This window comes from Poecilia latipinna, unplaced genomic scaffold (assembly GCF_001443285.1).
Source record: "Poecilia latipinna isolate Pla-1442-1.1 unplaced genomic scaffold, P_latipinna-1.0 Scaffold671, whole genome shotgun sequence".
In the NCBI taxonomy this organism is placed as follows: domain Eukaryota; kingdom Metazoa; phylum Chordata; class Actinopteri; order Cyprinodontiformes; family Poeciliidae; genus Poecilia; species Poecilia latipinna.
In genome coordinates, this window is record NW_015113287.1 from 192,857 (window position 1) to 207,661 (window position 14,805).

General features: G+C 40.4%; 1 protein-coding gene across 2 annotated transcripts in view; it reads left to right on the top strand.

Annotated features, from left to right (window-relative positions):
- Nucleotides 1-14,805, top strand: part of cntnap5a (contactin associated protein family member 5a) — a 165,455-nt gene that overhangs the window by 129,678 nt on the left and 20,972 nt on the right. For both annotated transcript variants that reach the window (XM_015044344.1, XM_015044345.1), the window contains exons 18-19: nucleotides 3,967-4,206; nucleotides 7,904-8,125. In XM_015044344.1, the coding sequence (XP_014899830.1) occupies nucleotides 3,967-4,206; nucleotides 7,904-8,125 (462 nt within the window). The remainder of the gene's footprint in view (nucleotides 1-3,966; nucleotides 4,207-7,903; nucleotides 8,126-14,805) is intronic.

The following is a 14,805-nucleotide window of genomic DNA, read 5'->3' on the forward strand; positions in this document are numbered from 1 at the left end:
TAGCAATTAGATGGTAAAACAATGTATTTATTTTTTTTAATTAAATGCAATGTTTGCATTTACAGTGTACTAGGAAAAAATAATTTTGCATTACACATTCAAAAGCCCCCCCCAAATATTTACATTTAGAGACTAAAATACATTTAAAATCATAAAAGCATGGAATTATAAGCATGTAAATATCTAATTTGACAGTTGGAAGATGTAATGTAATGTAATGAGATATTAAAGTTACAGCTGGGTGTGTTTCGTTTTAGCTGTGAATTCGTCTGTATTATAAATGTTGAAGGTCACATCCACATCTGATTAGGTCCTGGCCATCCCTGCTGGTTTTTTATGGCCCCCTAACAGGCTGTGTAATTCAGGTGGCCCCCCTCCCCCTTTATTAAAAGGATGTAAAATTGATAATGATGTTCCATGACTCTGATATTTGAGACATGATCTATGTGAATAAGAGAGAAACAAAAAGCAAAGTGGCTGGCTTTCTGCACCCCCCGTGTGTCTCAGACAGACGTAGCTCCTTTCATATGTGTGGTGAGAAACAAGAGGCTTGTAATGTTATACCAATTTCACAAAATCTAATTTGTTTTATCATTTTTTTTCATCACTCCACTGATTAAGGCATATGGCTATCGTCATTGATTAGTCGCGTATCTGCTGCAGTTGTCTCCTCTGTGACATTTAAATGTGTCCCATTTAAGTGACACCCTCATAGGATGTCACTGAAATCATGTTCTTTCTCTTTAATAAAATCTCAATATAGGGAAGCCGCCCAAGCATCTAATATCTCATTTACTTTAAAAAATAATTCACTAAATAAATGAAAGGACAGACGGAGGTGACAGTCCTCTGTGGGTCTTAAAGATCATTTCCATAAAGCACAGAGGGGCTGTTTCATTATTATCTAAGAAAATAAAGATATAGTGCACAGAACCATTGATCTTACAAGATTTCTGCACTTGTATTTCAATATGTGCATTCTGATATGGAAGATAGTGGAAACACAACCTGGAAGTAATGTTGTAAAGCATCTGAGATTTATTTCATGGCTAATCAAACCAACTGAATGCTAACTTAATAACTACTTTGTGTGTGGTGGTAAATATGAACAAAGCTAAGGAGATATGTGGAAAACAAACCAGGAAGACTGGTGGTGCAGCTCTGCAGTCCCCTTGGGACGCCAGCGCAGACTGTCGAATGCATGGTTCAGAATGCAGAAGTGATGGAGAACGAAACGAGCGGCGCCAAGGAAAACAAACAAACAAGCACACCGACTGGCTTTGTCAGTTTTTACAAGAGCCCAAAAGGAACCCAGGCAGCAGGTCAAGGCCCCGAGTTTTCCGTTAACAGAGCGCCGACTCAAAAATGTTCTACACAGCGAGTCACCTTCCAGATCATCCCGGAGTCCCTGACAGGTTGTGCTGAACCTAGCTCAAAGTCATTCATTCGGTGTGGAAAAGGCACCAAAATGAATGTTACAAACAAACCAGAATAAAGTGGGGATTTTATTATGTGCAGCCATAATCATTCAATTCCATTCCCTCAAGGCTTGTTTGTCAGGTGAAATGTAAAAAGCTTGAGGCAGGAAGTAAACATAATTATGAGTGAGCCAACATGTCTGGACTGATGTAATGTTCTGCCGTTTGGTGGGCCTGTGCAGGGTTGACCTCACCTTTCACCTTGTGACTAATAGCGATAGGCACCACCCCCCTCACTCCCACCTGACTCATCAGGATCAGCAGGTACACCAGTACATTTTAGAAAATGTGAATATTGTGTAAAAGTGCAGCCTTTCTTGCCAGTCGTCTCTGAAAGTGAAGCTCAAATATTATATAGGGTCATCACACATGAGGCAACACATTCCAAGTCTTTGTTTATTGTATTTTGATACAAACACATGGAAATAAAAAAAAAGCTGTTCTTATCCGTCAAGTGTTGTGTGCATTAATAACATTTAGGGCTATTTGTGATTTAGAAGCACAATTAAAGGAAATTAGACTTGAGTTGCTTTAAACAGAAACAAAGAATCATTTCTGCAATAAAACGAATCAACCCATTTCTATCAAATATATATGTTTATTGTATTTATTAATTTAATTTAAAAAAAATTAAATAAAAATAACAGTATAACTTTTAGAGGAGTTGGTAACAATCAATTCTAATCTCATAGCATTTGATCCTAGCTTCTTTTATAAATGTTATTTATTTATAAAAAATAAAAAAAAAGAGAGAGAAAAAACTTTACATCACCATCTCATTCTGACTTACAAACAAACCTAAAGTTGTTTATACTGAAGTCACATACAGAGGGACCAACAGCCTCGGCAAGAAGGAATCATATCATTTCTTTCATCTTTCACCTTCATCTTGAGCTATCAAAGAATGTTGGTTTGCCTCTTATAAAGCATTGTCCATACCAAAAGTAAAGAGGATGTGTATTCCTGTTAATTTATGTTTGGATAGTAGTGGAGAATACTTTTGAATACTTTTGACTTTCATCAGACCACAGAAAAGAGCACAACACATTTAAGGTATTTTATTGGTGTCAATAAATTCCCAGCCCCGGTCTTTCTGCATGGAGTTTGCATGTTCTCCCTGAGCATTTGTGGGTTTTCTCCAGGTACTCCGGTTTCCTCCCACAGTCCAAAAACATGACTGTTGGGTTAATTGGTCTGTCTAAATTGTCCCTTGGTGTGTGTGTGTGTGAGTGTGTGTGTGCATGGTTGTGTGTCTCTGTGTTGCCCTGCGACAGACTGGTGACCTGTCCAGGGTGACCCCGCCTTTCGCCCAGAACGCTAACGTTAGCTGGAGACAGACACCAGCACCTCCCGACCCCACTAAGGGACAAGGGTGTTAGAAAATGGAAATGGACGGATATTGGTGTCAATATGTATCAACACTGTTAACTTAGCTTTAGCAGTCCCTACCAGCTTTTTGACCCCAACAGCTGCTCCGAAGCACATTCATGAGAAGTGGCGCATAAAGCTGTGACATTTTTTTCTTTGTTATTTTTTTTGTGGGGCTTTGACTGCATGGATGTGCAGAACCAACCTAAAATTATATTCCCAAAATGGCATTATCCATATTTTTGGATAAACGCATATCTTGTTAACCATCACTGACCTTTTAACAAATTCATAATAGTCTATTATTTCATGTGTTTGTACACTAAAAACGGCGATGAAGAGGACAAAACGTTTCTACAATGAGTCGCTGAAACAGACGAGACTTAAATGTTCTAAAAATCCCCAACAGTTGCATCAAACACTGTAGATTTGATGCAAGAGAAATGAAACAAAACATCCATTTTTTTTTTTCTCTCAGTAGCATCAGAAGCCTTTTTATCCGTTCAGCCTATGAAAAATGACAACTGTGGGTCATGCTGTAATAAGAATCCTGCTACAGGGACCTCAGCGGGGAGAAGGGTTAATAGCACTAAAAACAGCACAGACGCGCTGCATCGCAACCTGTAACACTGGTAGGTAGGATTCTACTTGAAAGAGTTTGAATCCAGATGAGGGAACATATAATGAATGCGCGCAGCAAATACAGGCAGAGCGTCTCTTCATCTGAAACAATACAGCATTTAACAAGCTTCATTTATCAGCCTTAAGGGATTGTGAAAGGAGATTATGCCTTTAGGTTTGTGATTCTTTTTTTTCCTCTCTCAGATAAATTACTCTCACAACTGTATGATTTATTTTCCATCCAAAGTCATCAGTCTTCCATCTCTGGGGGGGAAAACCTGGAGTGAAGAAGTACAGTTTGAGTTTCTCTCTAAAACTGGTGAAGGCAAATAGTCTGTATCATTAGTCTAGATGAGGTTTTTATTCTTCAATGCCTAAATTGTTTCTCTAGATTCATCCTGGTTGTTTATGGTATGGAAGCTTTATGAATAGCCAAAGCTATAAAGTTACTGCAGATTTTTATTTTTTATTTTTCATCTAAATGGCAGTATGTTTTCAGGGGGAACAGCATCCCAGCAGAGAGGCTTCTTGGGCTGCATCAGGTCTCTTATGGTCAACGGCATGACCTTTGACCTGGAGGAGAGGGCTAAGATGACCCCTGGGGTGAGCTCTGGCTGTCCAGGGTACTGCAGTGGCTCCAGCAATCTTTGTCACAACCGAGGCCGCTGCATCGAGAAGAGCAACGGCTACATCTGCGACTGCTCACAGTCTGCCTATGGAGGAGCCACCTGCAACCAAGGTGAGTTCCCACTCTGTGAGTGTGTAAACAAAAGATACACAGTGTAATTCTTTTAATCAATTAAGGTTGATTGTAGCAAGCAGAAAATCAATCACTGTCAAGGTTATTCCATTACAGAGAACCAATAGGAACGCGAGCAATGCGAGAGACAATTAATACCTGTCCCTGCTGCAGAGTGTGGGAGCATTTAAAATGCATTAGAACAAATTATCTCCTGCAGTATGGGCACAGCCTGCACAGACTGGAGAGGAGTAGGCTGAGCAACCTGCAATCTGACCAAGTGACAAAGAAACAAAGTGAACACTCTGTGAGAACACAGATGAAAACTGCGCCTGGAGCTGTGGCGAACCACTCTGCACAGTTCCACTGTTTGCTGCTCCTTGTGAACTGAGATCTGAAAACAGCAGGAGCTTTAAAAAACCTGCTTCTGCCGCCATGCTTTTTATGATACAGAGTCGTAAAAAAGACGTAAATTGGCATCAAAGAGAGTATCAATTTTGTAAAAAAAAAAAAAAAAAACAAAGAACAAAAAATTGGCTTATACAACATTGATATAATAAGATCTTCGTGTAAAGATCTTATTGGGATTAGAACAAACACCATAACAATCAGCTCCCTCCTCAGATTCTCTATCAGACTCATCACACACCAGAAGGATTCCTCCAGAGTGTTCATATTACTTCCAGTCTGAAGAAACATGTTGATGACCTGAATCTGCTTAGAGTATGTGAACAATTTTAGCCCAAAACGTTACATTCTCTTTAGGAAATCAATGCTGAAACCTCTGTGTACAGCTCTGTTAGTCACTAAGATATGATGCTTTTAAATGTCTTTCTGAGTATACTAAAGGTCAGACCTTCACACAAGCCAAAAGAAGGAAGGTACAGATACAGAAATCTGATTAGTGCACTTTGAAAACTTATTTTGATATGTAGAATATAGGACAGCATTTTTTTTTTTCATATTTTCCAGAATTTCTTACTAGTCTGTTTTTATTATTATTTAAATTGAAATTTCCAAACAAAATATAGTAAAGTTTAAAAATCTTGATTATAAATGAACAATGATTTTCTTGTGCTTGTCCCACTGAGACAGATTGGGACACATTGGGACACATTCAGATACTTTATGATACTTTGGGACCCCTCCTGGTAATCTAGAGCGTGTCATTGGGCAGAGGGTTGTTTGAGTCTTTCTTGTTACCTTCTGTAAGGGAAAGATGATGCTGATTGATTAACGCAGTAATGAAAATGAAGCACCATTGATCGTTTTGCAGTAAATTTGAGCACACCACTAAAATGTGTTTAGCTGTAGATGGTATTTTTAGATAAATCTAGTATGAATAATTCCCTTTGGTTCTTCGTTGTACTGACCCTCCTCAGAGTGCACTGAATTAGTCATGAAAAACGATTTAATAAGCAGGGAGTGTGTGGTGAAAACTCACCAGCACAACAGCAGATGGAATTGTGCCTTTCTGTGTAGATCTAAAAACAGACACAGCCAAACTATTTCACTAGTGAACAAAGCAGTCAACAGGGAGCAGAGCAAATGAAGTGTTGAGTCACGTAGAGAAGCTTGAATACCTTCCTCACCAACACAGGCTGTAGACAAACCTAACCAGCTGGTTCTGTTGGACCCAGCTGAGGTAAAACAAGGATGTATTTGGTTACGGACTGCTGCTACGCTAGCTGTTTGGCTTACAATCATTCATTTATGTTATTTATCTATTTATTAGTCGAGGGGTGGTGTACATTAATGAACATCATGCAATGTAAATTTGCCCAGGTTGGCTTAAGTAAGCTAATTTTCATCTGTATGAATGAGAAGGAATCATTAAAACCCAAAACAAGACCTCCAGATGTAGGATCAGTTCCCAGTGTCTACAGAAGAGGGATGAGCTGATTTATTGCATCTTATCGTAGAACTCCAGCTGAAGTATGGCAGACAGGAAATGTTCATTCACAACTCTGATTCAGGGGCTGCAAAAACCACAGCGGCCAGCGGAACCACAACTGCACTTGAAATCACTACTGTATCACACTATTGTGTGCCAGTGGGAATAACACATCCCAAAGCTTTGATCAAGTTTCAGTTTTCCCTTCCTTTCTGTCCTTACAGCAATCATCTGAAATGCTGGTGAAATACTGTGATAGCTGGTTACAGGAAGCCAGATATGAATGACTCCTAGACTAATGCTTTTCTGCATCAGTAAAATAAATACTAAACTACACAGATATTTTTAGATTTCAGATATTTTAACCATATCACAACAGATTAATGTTACATTAAACTAGGGCTGAAAGTGTTAACGCGTTAAGGCATGCTATTAATCTGTTAATATTACTATTATTAATAAAAAGTTAATATTACATTACATGTTTGGTTTGAGACTATAAAGCATTTTTTTTTAAATGTATGGTGGTGGTTTTTGATATGGGCTTTATGGGCAATTGCCCAGGACGACATCAGAGTGGGGTACCCAAGAACTAGAAAATTAACTGTTTCATCTATCAGTTGTGGCCTCTTAACAAGTTTTTTAATTGTTTGGGTAATGCACTTTAAAAATGTGATTCTTAAATGTGATCTGAAGTCACTGTGTATGCTTTTATGTTGCAGAACTTTTCTTATTATTTTGCGCACACACACATCACACACCACACATCATAGCTGCGGTTGCAGTAAAACTCATTTTGTTTCAGTAGTTTTGTGTGTATGTTAGGGTAGTGGTGTGTGTACAGCGGTGGCAGCCATCAGTGATGTGCAGTGGGGAAGCAGTCGCCTCGTCTTGATCCATTTTACCGCTGTGTGCTGGCAGCAGGGACTGGGGCACTACTCAGCCACTCCCAATGCAAATATGTTGTTGCAGCAATGTAAAGACAGCTGTGAGCAGAGTGTACCACCGTACTCTCGCTCCTACTCACCCCCATCATCCTTTATTCTGGAGAAAAGAAACCGGGATTTGAAGACGGCATTTGATCTTATGCTTGAGCAAAAAAAAAAAAAAAAAAAAGAAATCAGCCACTCTGCAGCAGTACCTGCTTATATTAGTGCAGCACGATATGGCTCTGTGGTGAAGTCCTCATTATCATCTGTTTGAAGAAACTCTCTTGTATGCGTGGAATCGTAAAGTTTTAGGTGAACTTTGGGTTTCCTCTATTTTTCAACCCTCCATCACAGCGGTTATATAACATCAACACAAGGAAGGCTGATCCTGCATGCTCCACTTTTCAAGGCTTGTTTTAACGTGCCATGCTTGTCTGGGAGGACAGGCTCGAGAACTGTGCCAATTTTACACATCAAAGTTGTTTGTAGGTCTCAGAAAGTAGCACTGGATGAGGGAGAAAGAAGCTGTGTAAAGGCTTCTGGGCCCGCAGAGAGATCCGTCTGATAAATTGCCCCAAGTGATGAGACATGAAATACAGCAACTCTTTTGGATGTAACCAGGCTCCGCACGATGGACACTAATGTTGGATATTTTAAGATTGTGAAATTCCCTCCAGTCATTGTGTGCTTTGTTTTTAAAAGCACTATGTCTTTCAAGAAATTCATTGTTTTGTGTCTGTTGATTTATCCTTTGATGCAATTTAAATGCCTTTTATTTTAACTGTAGGTGCAAATGAACCTAGACTTCTTTTTTTTTTAAACTCTGTGCTGACAATAACGTTGCACTGAGGTTTTCCTCCCTGTGTCCCTGCAGAGGTGTCTGTGTCCTTTGACAGAGATTCTTCAGTGACCTACACCTTCCAGGAGCCCTTCTCAGTGATGCAGAACAGAAGCTCTCAAGCTTCCAGCGCATTCGCCGAGAGCAGGGCCAGAGAGGACATGGCCTTCAGCTTCGTTACCTCCCAGAGGCCGGCCATGCTGCTGACCATCAGCACCTTCACTCAGCAGTACATTACGACCATCCTGGCCAGAAATGGTAAGAATGGATATAAGTAAACAAATTCACATCTGAGATAAGCGATAGCAATGAATTACGGCGTATGAAAAAGTGAAAATGAAAGTTTGGCAGTGCTACATCTTGCAGATATAAAGTCTGGACAATGTCTATATTTGTGTTTATGTTTCATTTTTTATTTTCCTTCATAATCCAGAATGATACAGACACGTCTAAGTAATCTCTCTGAAAACACAAAAAAGTCCCCAGAAGGGATTGTTGGATTTGGATGTTTAATGCACAACTTCAGCTGATCTGAGTCTCGCAGAACCTGCTGGGTTTTTTACCCACAGCAATCTTATGAAAAACAGGAAATATTTAGTGAGCGCTCTGCACCAGAGCACTGTGTTGTTTTTCATTATTTGTCCAATATTTGGATCATTCTGGAGAGTAAGGTTGCTCCAGACTGAGTTTTTCAGGGTGGTAAACAGCAATCCGCAGTGACTGTTGCCGTTTGTGGCACTAAAATCAATGGAATAAAACCCGTCTGTTTTTTAGGTGAAGCACCCAATGACTTTTCCAAGTGGCAAGATGTTAAGCGACCTGTGGAAGGCATGTCTCAGAACGTGGAGGGTGTTCTTTTAGCATTTCCTTTAATAAATAATTTACTGTGTCCTTACTGAGTGATATAGGTGCTTGGGATGCTGTCAGTAGTACTTCATGTGTTTACCAATCTGGCCGTGTTCAGAGATGGTAGTAACATGTTTTCCTGTCTGATTCTGATAAAACTCAGTTCGGTTCCCCACTTTATATACACATAAATACACCTGGCAGAGTGAGCTATCAGCTCAGATGTCATATGGGAGAAGGAGAATTAAAACTGCGTGACTTCTCAGAGCGCGTTGCCGGTGCACAGACACAACAGATTGCAACCCAATAAGCGTCACCACAGTGAAATCATTTGGCAGCTTGCTGACACGGATCAGCTGCTCTACACACCTGAATCTTGCACAGAGGGCTGCTTAATTGAGTAAACATTCAACGCTGCTCAAGAGTTTCTGTTGATACAGGGAGAAGAAGACTTTGCATTTTGGTTACCAAACTGGGCAACTTGACCTTGACCCTGCAGAGAAAGTTACCTGTGTCCTGTTGCTTAGTGATGAAGCTTAACTTAGTGATAACTTCCCACACGAAACAGAAAAAGTCAAATGCATTGAATATTTTCTCAGAGAAGATTGATATTTTTTTTCTACCAAGCGGAAGAGTGTGATTTTAGAAATGGTACACACATTTCTACGCCCTATATATTTTATATTTTCTTAACTGGTAGATATTGGGCAGTAAATCTGCTTCTCTAGTCAATATCTAAAGTCTTAAAAGAGGCTGCAGGAGGCAAAGCAGTTACACTAACACATCTGAGCAAGTGGAAGTGGAGCTGAAACACCGTGTTCGCTGGTTGCCATGTCGCTGTACTTACAGTAAATGTCTAATGAGTTCAGGGAGAGTGGAAGGTATCAGCTGTCACGTCTTCCGTTAATCAATTGAAAAATGATGCCAAAGGCGGCTGCAGATTTCTTAATTCCAACAAAAGATCCAAAGAATACCGGATCCGACCAGGGAGGTGTGGGTCAGACAAACATTCGACCACAGCCAGAAAAGTCCATGTAGGGGATCAAAATCACAGATCCATAGCTGCTGCTTTCCTCCTAATCCTTCCCTACTAACTCTTGTCATTTTTTCCTCACTTTATCCATCCATACTTTACTCTAATAACACATAATCAACACAGACCACTGCTGATTGCCAACGCTCGTGCAGCTCCGTCATGAGAATGATGTGAAAGCAGGAGTCTATTCATTGAAACTGGGATACAGTCTGTGCTGATGCAGTGTTGTCAGGAAGTGACAGAATCACTGCCATGTTAACTGGCTGTTATGTTGGGACTGACATAAGCGGCGTCTACATGAATAGTGAGTAATCTACACTGCTCTCCGTTGATTTCTTAATTACCGAAGTGAGTAGTGTCTGTGTTTATGTACCTTCAGCGGCCTGCTCCTGTGCGCACTGCAGCCTCTCACGGATGAGAAAACAAATCGACAGATGCAAAGCTGGCCAACATTTATCTCCCGCCGTCACATAAAAACCATCGGCTCTCTGACCACAGACATTTCAAATCAAGCCGAGTGAAATAAAATACTGTAATCACAGGGGAGAAAAGATAAACAGGTTGTTTGACATTTAAAAAGCTTCATGCAGTCAGTGCATTACTTTGAAGGGTTAATGGTAAAGACAGTGGAGTGCTGCTTATGTTCAATGATGTGCAGCAGGATTTAGCTCCTCTGATGTATTTACTGTGTTTTTTTTAAACATGCTTATCCGAGTACAAAAAGATATTTTCAAATAATGACTTCATAAATTCATTTAAAAATGCTGCCTACATATTTCTAGACCTGTGTAAAAAATGTAACTCTCTCCTGCTCCGTTTGTTAAAGGGGCGGTATTATATAAAATTGCCTTTTTTGACCTTTGCATGATAATGTTATTCCTTCATCAAAAACACACCAATGACCCATGAGGGCTGACCACTGCCGATCATTGATTCCGATCACATGGCTGTTAAGTTTTCTCTTTAGTTATAAATGCTACTACATGATCTGCCTACGTCAAATAATGTCAAGTAAAAAAAAAGTAAGCATTCATTCAAAGTCAAATGCAGGTTGCATTGCAATAAACAATCCTAATTTACTAAATTAAAACTGTCTGTGAGCACAGCTAGTTGCCTAGTGCTGGTTCTGATTGGTTGTTTCTGACCGACCAGGTGTCATTTTAGGAGCTCAATGTTTTTCACAGAGTATCTGTCACATGTTAGGACATAGCAAAAGCTTCAATACACGTGTAACTTAAAAAACATGTTTTTTTTTTATGCTGCAGCTTTAAGGAGACATTCGATGTGAAAGAACGGTTCCTGGCGGAGCGCAAACGGGGCCACGTCTGTGAAATGTTTCTTCTCAGACACATTAGATACTTGAGCAGTTTAGAAAAACGGCCCGTCGCTGCTGCACGTCTGCTAATCCACCATGTTGGACGTGGCCTTATGGATCTGTAAAACCTGTTACTTGGTTGTGTTAGCAACTGGAACAACAGGCCTGGAAAACACATAATACTGGCCCTTTAAATCATGAATCCACTATGAATTTTATCATAGAAAATCATCACAATCATGTCCCACAACAACCAGGCTTGATTACTGCTTGATCTGTGTACAAATATTTTAATAGGTCTTGCCTGACAACACGAAGAAGACCAAAGGATCGTCAAAAGCAACACATTATTTCAAAATGCAAAAAAATAAAAAATGTAATAACAGAGTAAAACGATACTGGCATCTATTGGTCTGGAAAAGGTTTTGGAAGGTCTTTGTTTTGTTGCAGCCTTTGTGAAACCAACAGACAAAACGGTGGCTGTTCTAACAGTCAGACACGGTGGTGGTGGAGTGATGGTCTGGGGCTGCTTTGCTTCTTTAAATGACCTCCTGTAATGATGGAACCATCATCGTGAACTCTGCTGTCTGGTTCGAAGGGAGAAGATCCAGTCGTTGTTTGTGATCTTAGTCTGAAACAGGTCAATCCAGGAAAGAGTCAAAAAACATTCATTTGGATTTGGATTAGATGTATCAGAATCTGGACTTAAATCCGCGCTGTGGGTTGGCCTGATGTAGGCATGTAATTCTAGGAAATCCTCTACCAGATAAAATGAATTAATTCTTTAAAGGAAAGTGGGTCAAAATGTGTCCATAGTGATGTTAAAGACCCGCTGCCGGTTATCAAAGTGCTTGATGGCTTATTTTATTTTATTTATCACCAATTTTAGCATAACCAGTTACCAGATTTGGAGGGCAATTAATTTTCCAAAAGTTAACCGGTTAGTTTGCATTAGTTAACATTAAAATCTTTTTTTTTTTTTTATTGAGTAATATTTTCTTTGTATAACCTTAATTCTTGTTTGATGGTCAGAAACATTTAGTTGAAACAGAAAGCAACATTTTAGAAATCCTTTTTTTTTCCTACAGAACTTTTTTTTTTTTCCCTTTAAAAGCGAAAGTATACATTCATAGATCAGGAGGATATCTGCAAGTGTGTGTGAAACGAGACAATTTCCTCACAGAGATTATCCCAAGTCCAAGCTGTACACACCGCATGGCTGGGATTTCCAGTCAGCCTCGTTGCTCCCGGTCCTCTCATTCTCTGTTCCAGGTTGCACATAATTCGGGATTCTGCTTCGGCTTCTTGATCCACAAGGAAAGCTGTTTAATCAAACATGCTTATGTCCGCGGCTCATACATTTTTAAACGCATGCTTTCAATTTAACACGAATATTTTCAAAAAAGCAAATCTCTGATAAGGCGGAGTGGCAGAAAGAAGTTACAAGAAGATTGCTAGTGGCCCCAGAAAATGTTCATCTCTGATGTGAGTTACAAACGTCATCGTGAAACTCTATTTTCTCTCTAGTCCAGCACAGCGCAGCCGACCGTGATGAGCGACTGAAACGGGCCGATGCTTTGGTCGAACAGAGCGACTGCAGAGCTTTTGTGTTTGATGCCATTAAACTGTGCAGGTGTTTCTGACAGAGAGTTCAGCCCTGCTGTGACAGCTGGATCCGCGTCCGGTCCGTCATCACGCTCGCCCTAACCAACCCACAGCCTGACGATGCACCTTTCTGGAAAAAAGGTGCACTATTAAAATAATACGGCTGTATCTGGAAATGCCTGTCGGGCAGGTCGTGTTCTTCATGCTGCTCAGAACCCCCATTTTTTTTTTTTTTTTTTTTTACTCGTTACTTATCACAAAAAAATACCTTCACTCTCAAACTGAGACACGCGCGTCGTCATGGTAACCAAATGATCTTGCATAATTACACTGGAGATGGCTTCTTTGACTGTGAATTGGTCCACTTAACACTCAGAGAGTTCACTTGGAGGCGGATGGAGATGGTGGGGAAAACAGAATCCACTCAGTGTGGAAGGATCCAGCTGTAATCCTGCTGAACTTCAGTTAACACAATGGATAATCAGCAAACAGAAGCCCATTCAAGGGCACATGCAGAAGCCCAGAACCCATTCTAATCTTTATGTAATAAGTCAATACTGAAAGAAAAACATTCCCATGCTGTAATAAAATGGAGGTGGTTTACATGCGCCTGAAAAGATGTTTGATGAGAAAACGGAGCTGTGGGTGAGGAGGGGAGTTGGCAGATTGAAAAGCCTCTCTGGATTCATTTGTGCCGCGTTTTGTAGCGTTGATATGTGAACGATCCCGCCACGTTCAAAGACACAAAAAACGTTTTAATTTTCCAAGAAGGGGTCGCGAAGGGTTCTGTCACGGCTGACAGAAAATAGCAGAAGACCCAGATGATTTCAAAACGACCAGATGAACAGCCCTGTTGCGTTTAAATGCAGTTTTTAAAATCACGTGTCTTCAGTTCTCTGTCTGTTCCATCTCCTGTGTCGTGTTTTGAAATCTCAAGTGCTGCTTGCAGCCTGGCTGCGGCCCATCAGATAAGTATGAAGAGTGAAATCAACTCTAAAGTAACAAATGTGACTGGCATCTTGCTAACAATAAACTGAAGCAAATACAACTTTTCAACACACACACACACACACACACACACACACACACACATATATATATATACATATATAAACATGTTCATCTCGTAATAAAAGGTGAAGCTATGTAAAACAAAGTCCGATGACAGATGAGACACGGGCGCTCCAGCGGCAGAGAGCAGGAAGCTGATCTTCCATCTGCTGCGTTGGAACAAAGCTGCTGTCTCCCCCGCAGGTTTGTGTTTATAGGCAAATGAAAAGATTTGACCTCTATGCTTTCTCTCCTCCTCTGCATCTCTTCCTTCATTGGATTTCTCATGGACTTCAAATTCTTTACCAAAAAAAAAAATAAAAAAATAGGAAGAGAGTGGGGAAAAAAAAAAACACTCCACTGTGCTTCACCAGAGCTATCACACTGTGCAGCACTTTTCAGAGGTGGGCTGTTGTATTTGTGATGCTAGTTACTTGCTGTCAGCCTAGTGTCCCAGCATTTTCTGTTTCTGACACATGACAGCCCTCGAAGCATTAAGCCGCCACTGTTTAAGCTGTATCCACACTTGGCAGCATGATATTGAGTGACATATGTAGCACCTTTGTGCAGTTTTTAGCCACCCTCCTAATCCACTCTTGTGTGTTAAAGCAGAACACCCGTGTCCCTCAGGCCTCCGTAAACAGTGAAGGGCAAGAAGACACTTTATCCACGGTGACCTTCATCTGGTGGAGCACTCTCAGTATCTGAAATGAATCACAACACAAAGCCCTTCACTTACACTCTGGGAATTGTAATATTGACCCAGCTCCACTTGACAATGCATAGCTTTCTGACTCTTTGATCTGGCAGCAGCTGTGTGTGTGTGTGTGTGTGTGTGTGTGTGTGTGTGTGTGTGTGTATGTGTGTGTGTGTGTTAAAGCCAGAAACACTGAGCACATATCGACTTGTTCAGTTCTGAAGTGAGAAGCTATGAGAAAAAATATTTGTTGACTTCAAAACAGGTGGAAAGTATCTGATGTTTTGCTTGAAGGAACACAAACTTATTACGAACTCTATAAGTTCATAATAACACTACAGTGCATGCTAAGGAGTTTTGGGAACGAGTCATTACTTTCTGTGGACATG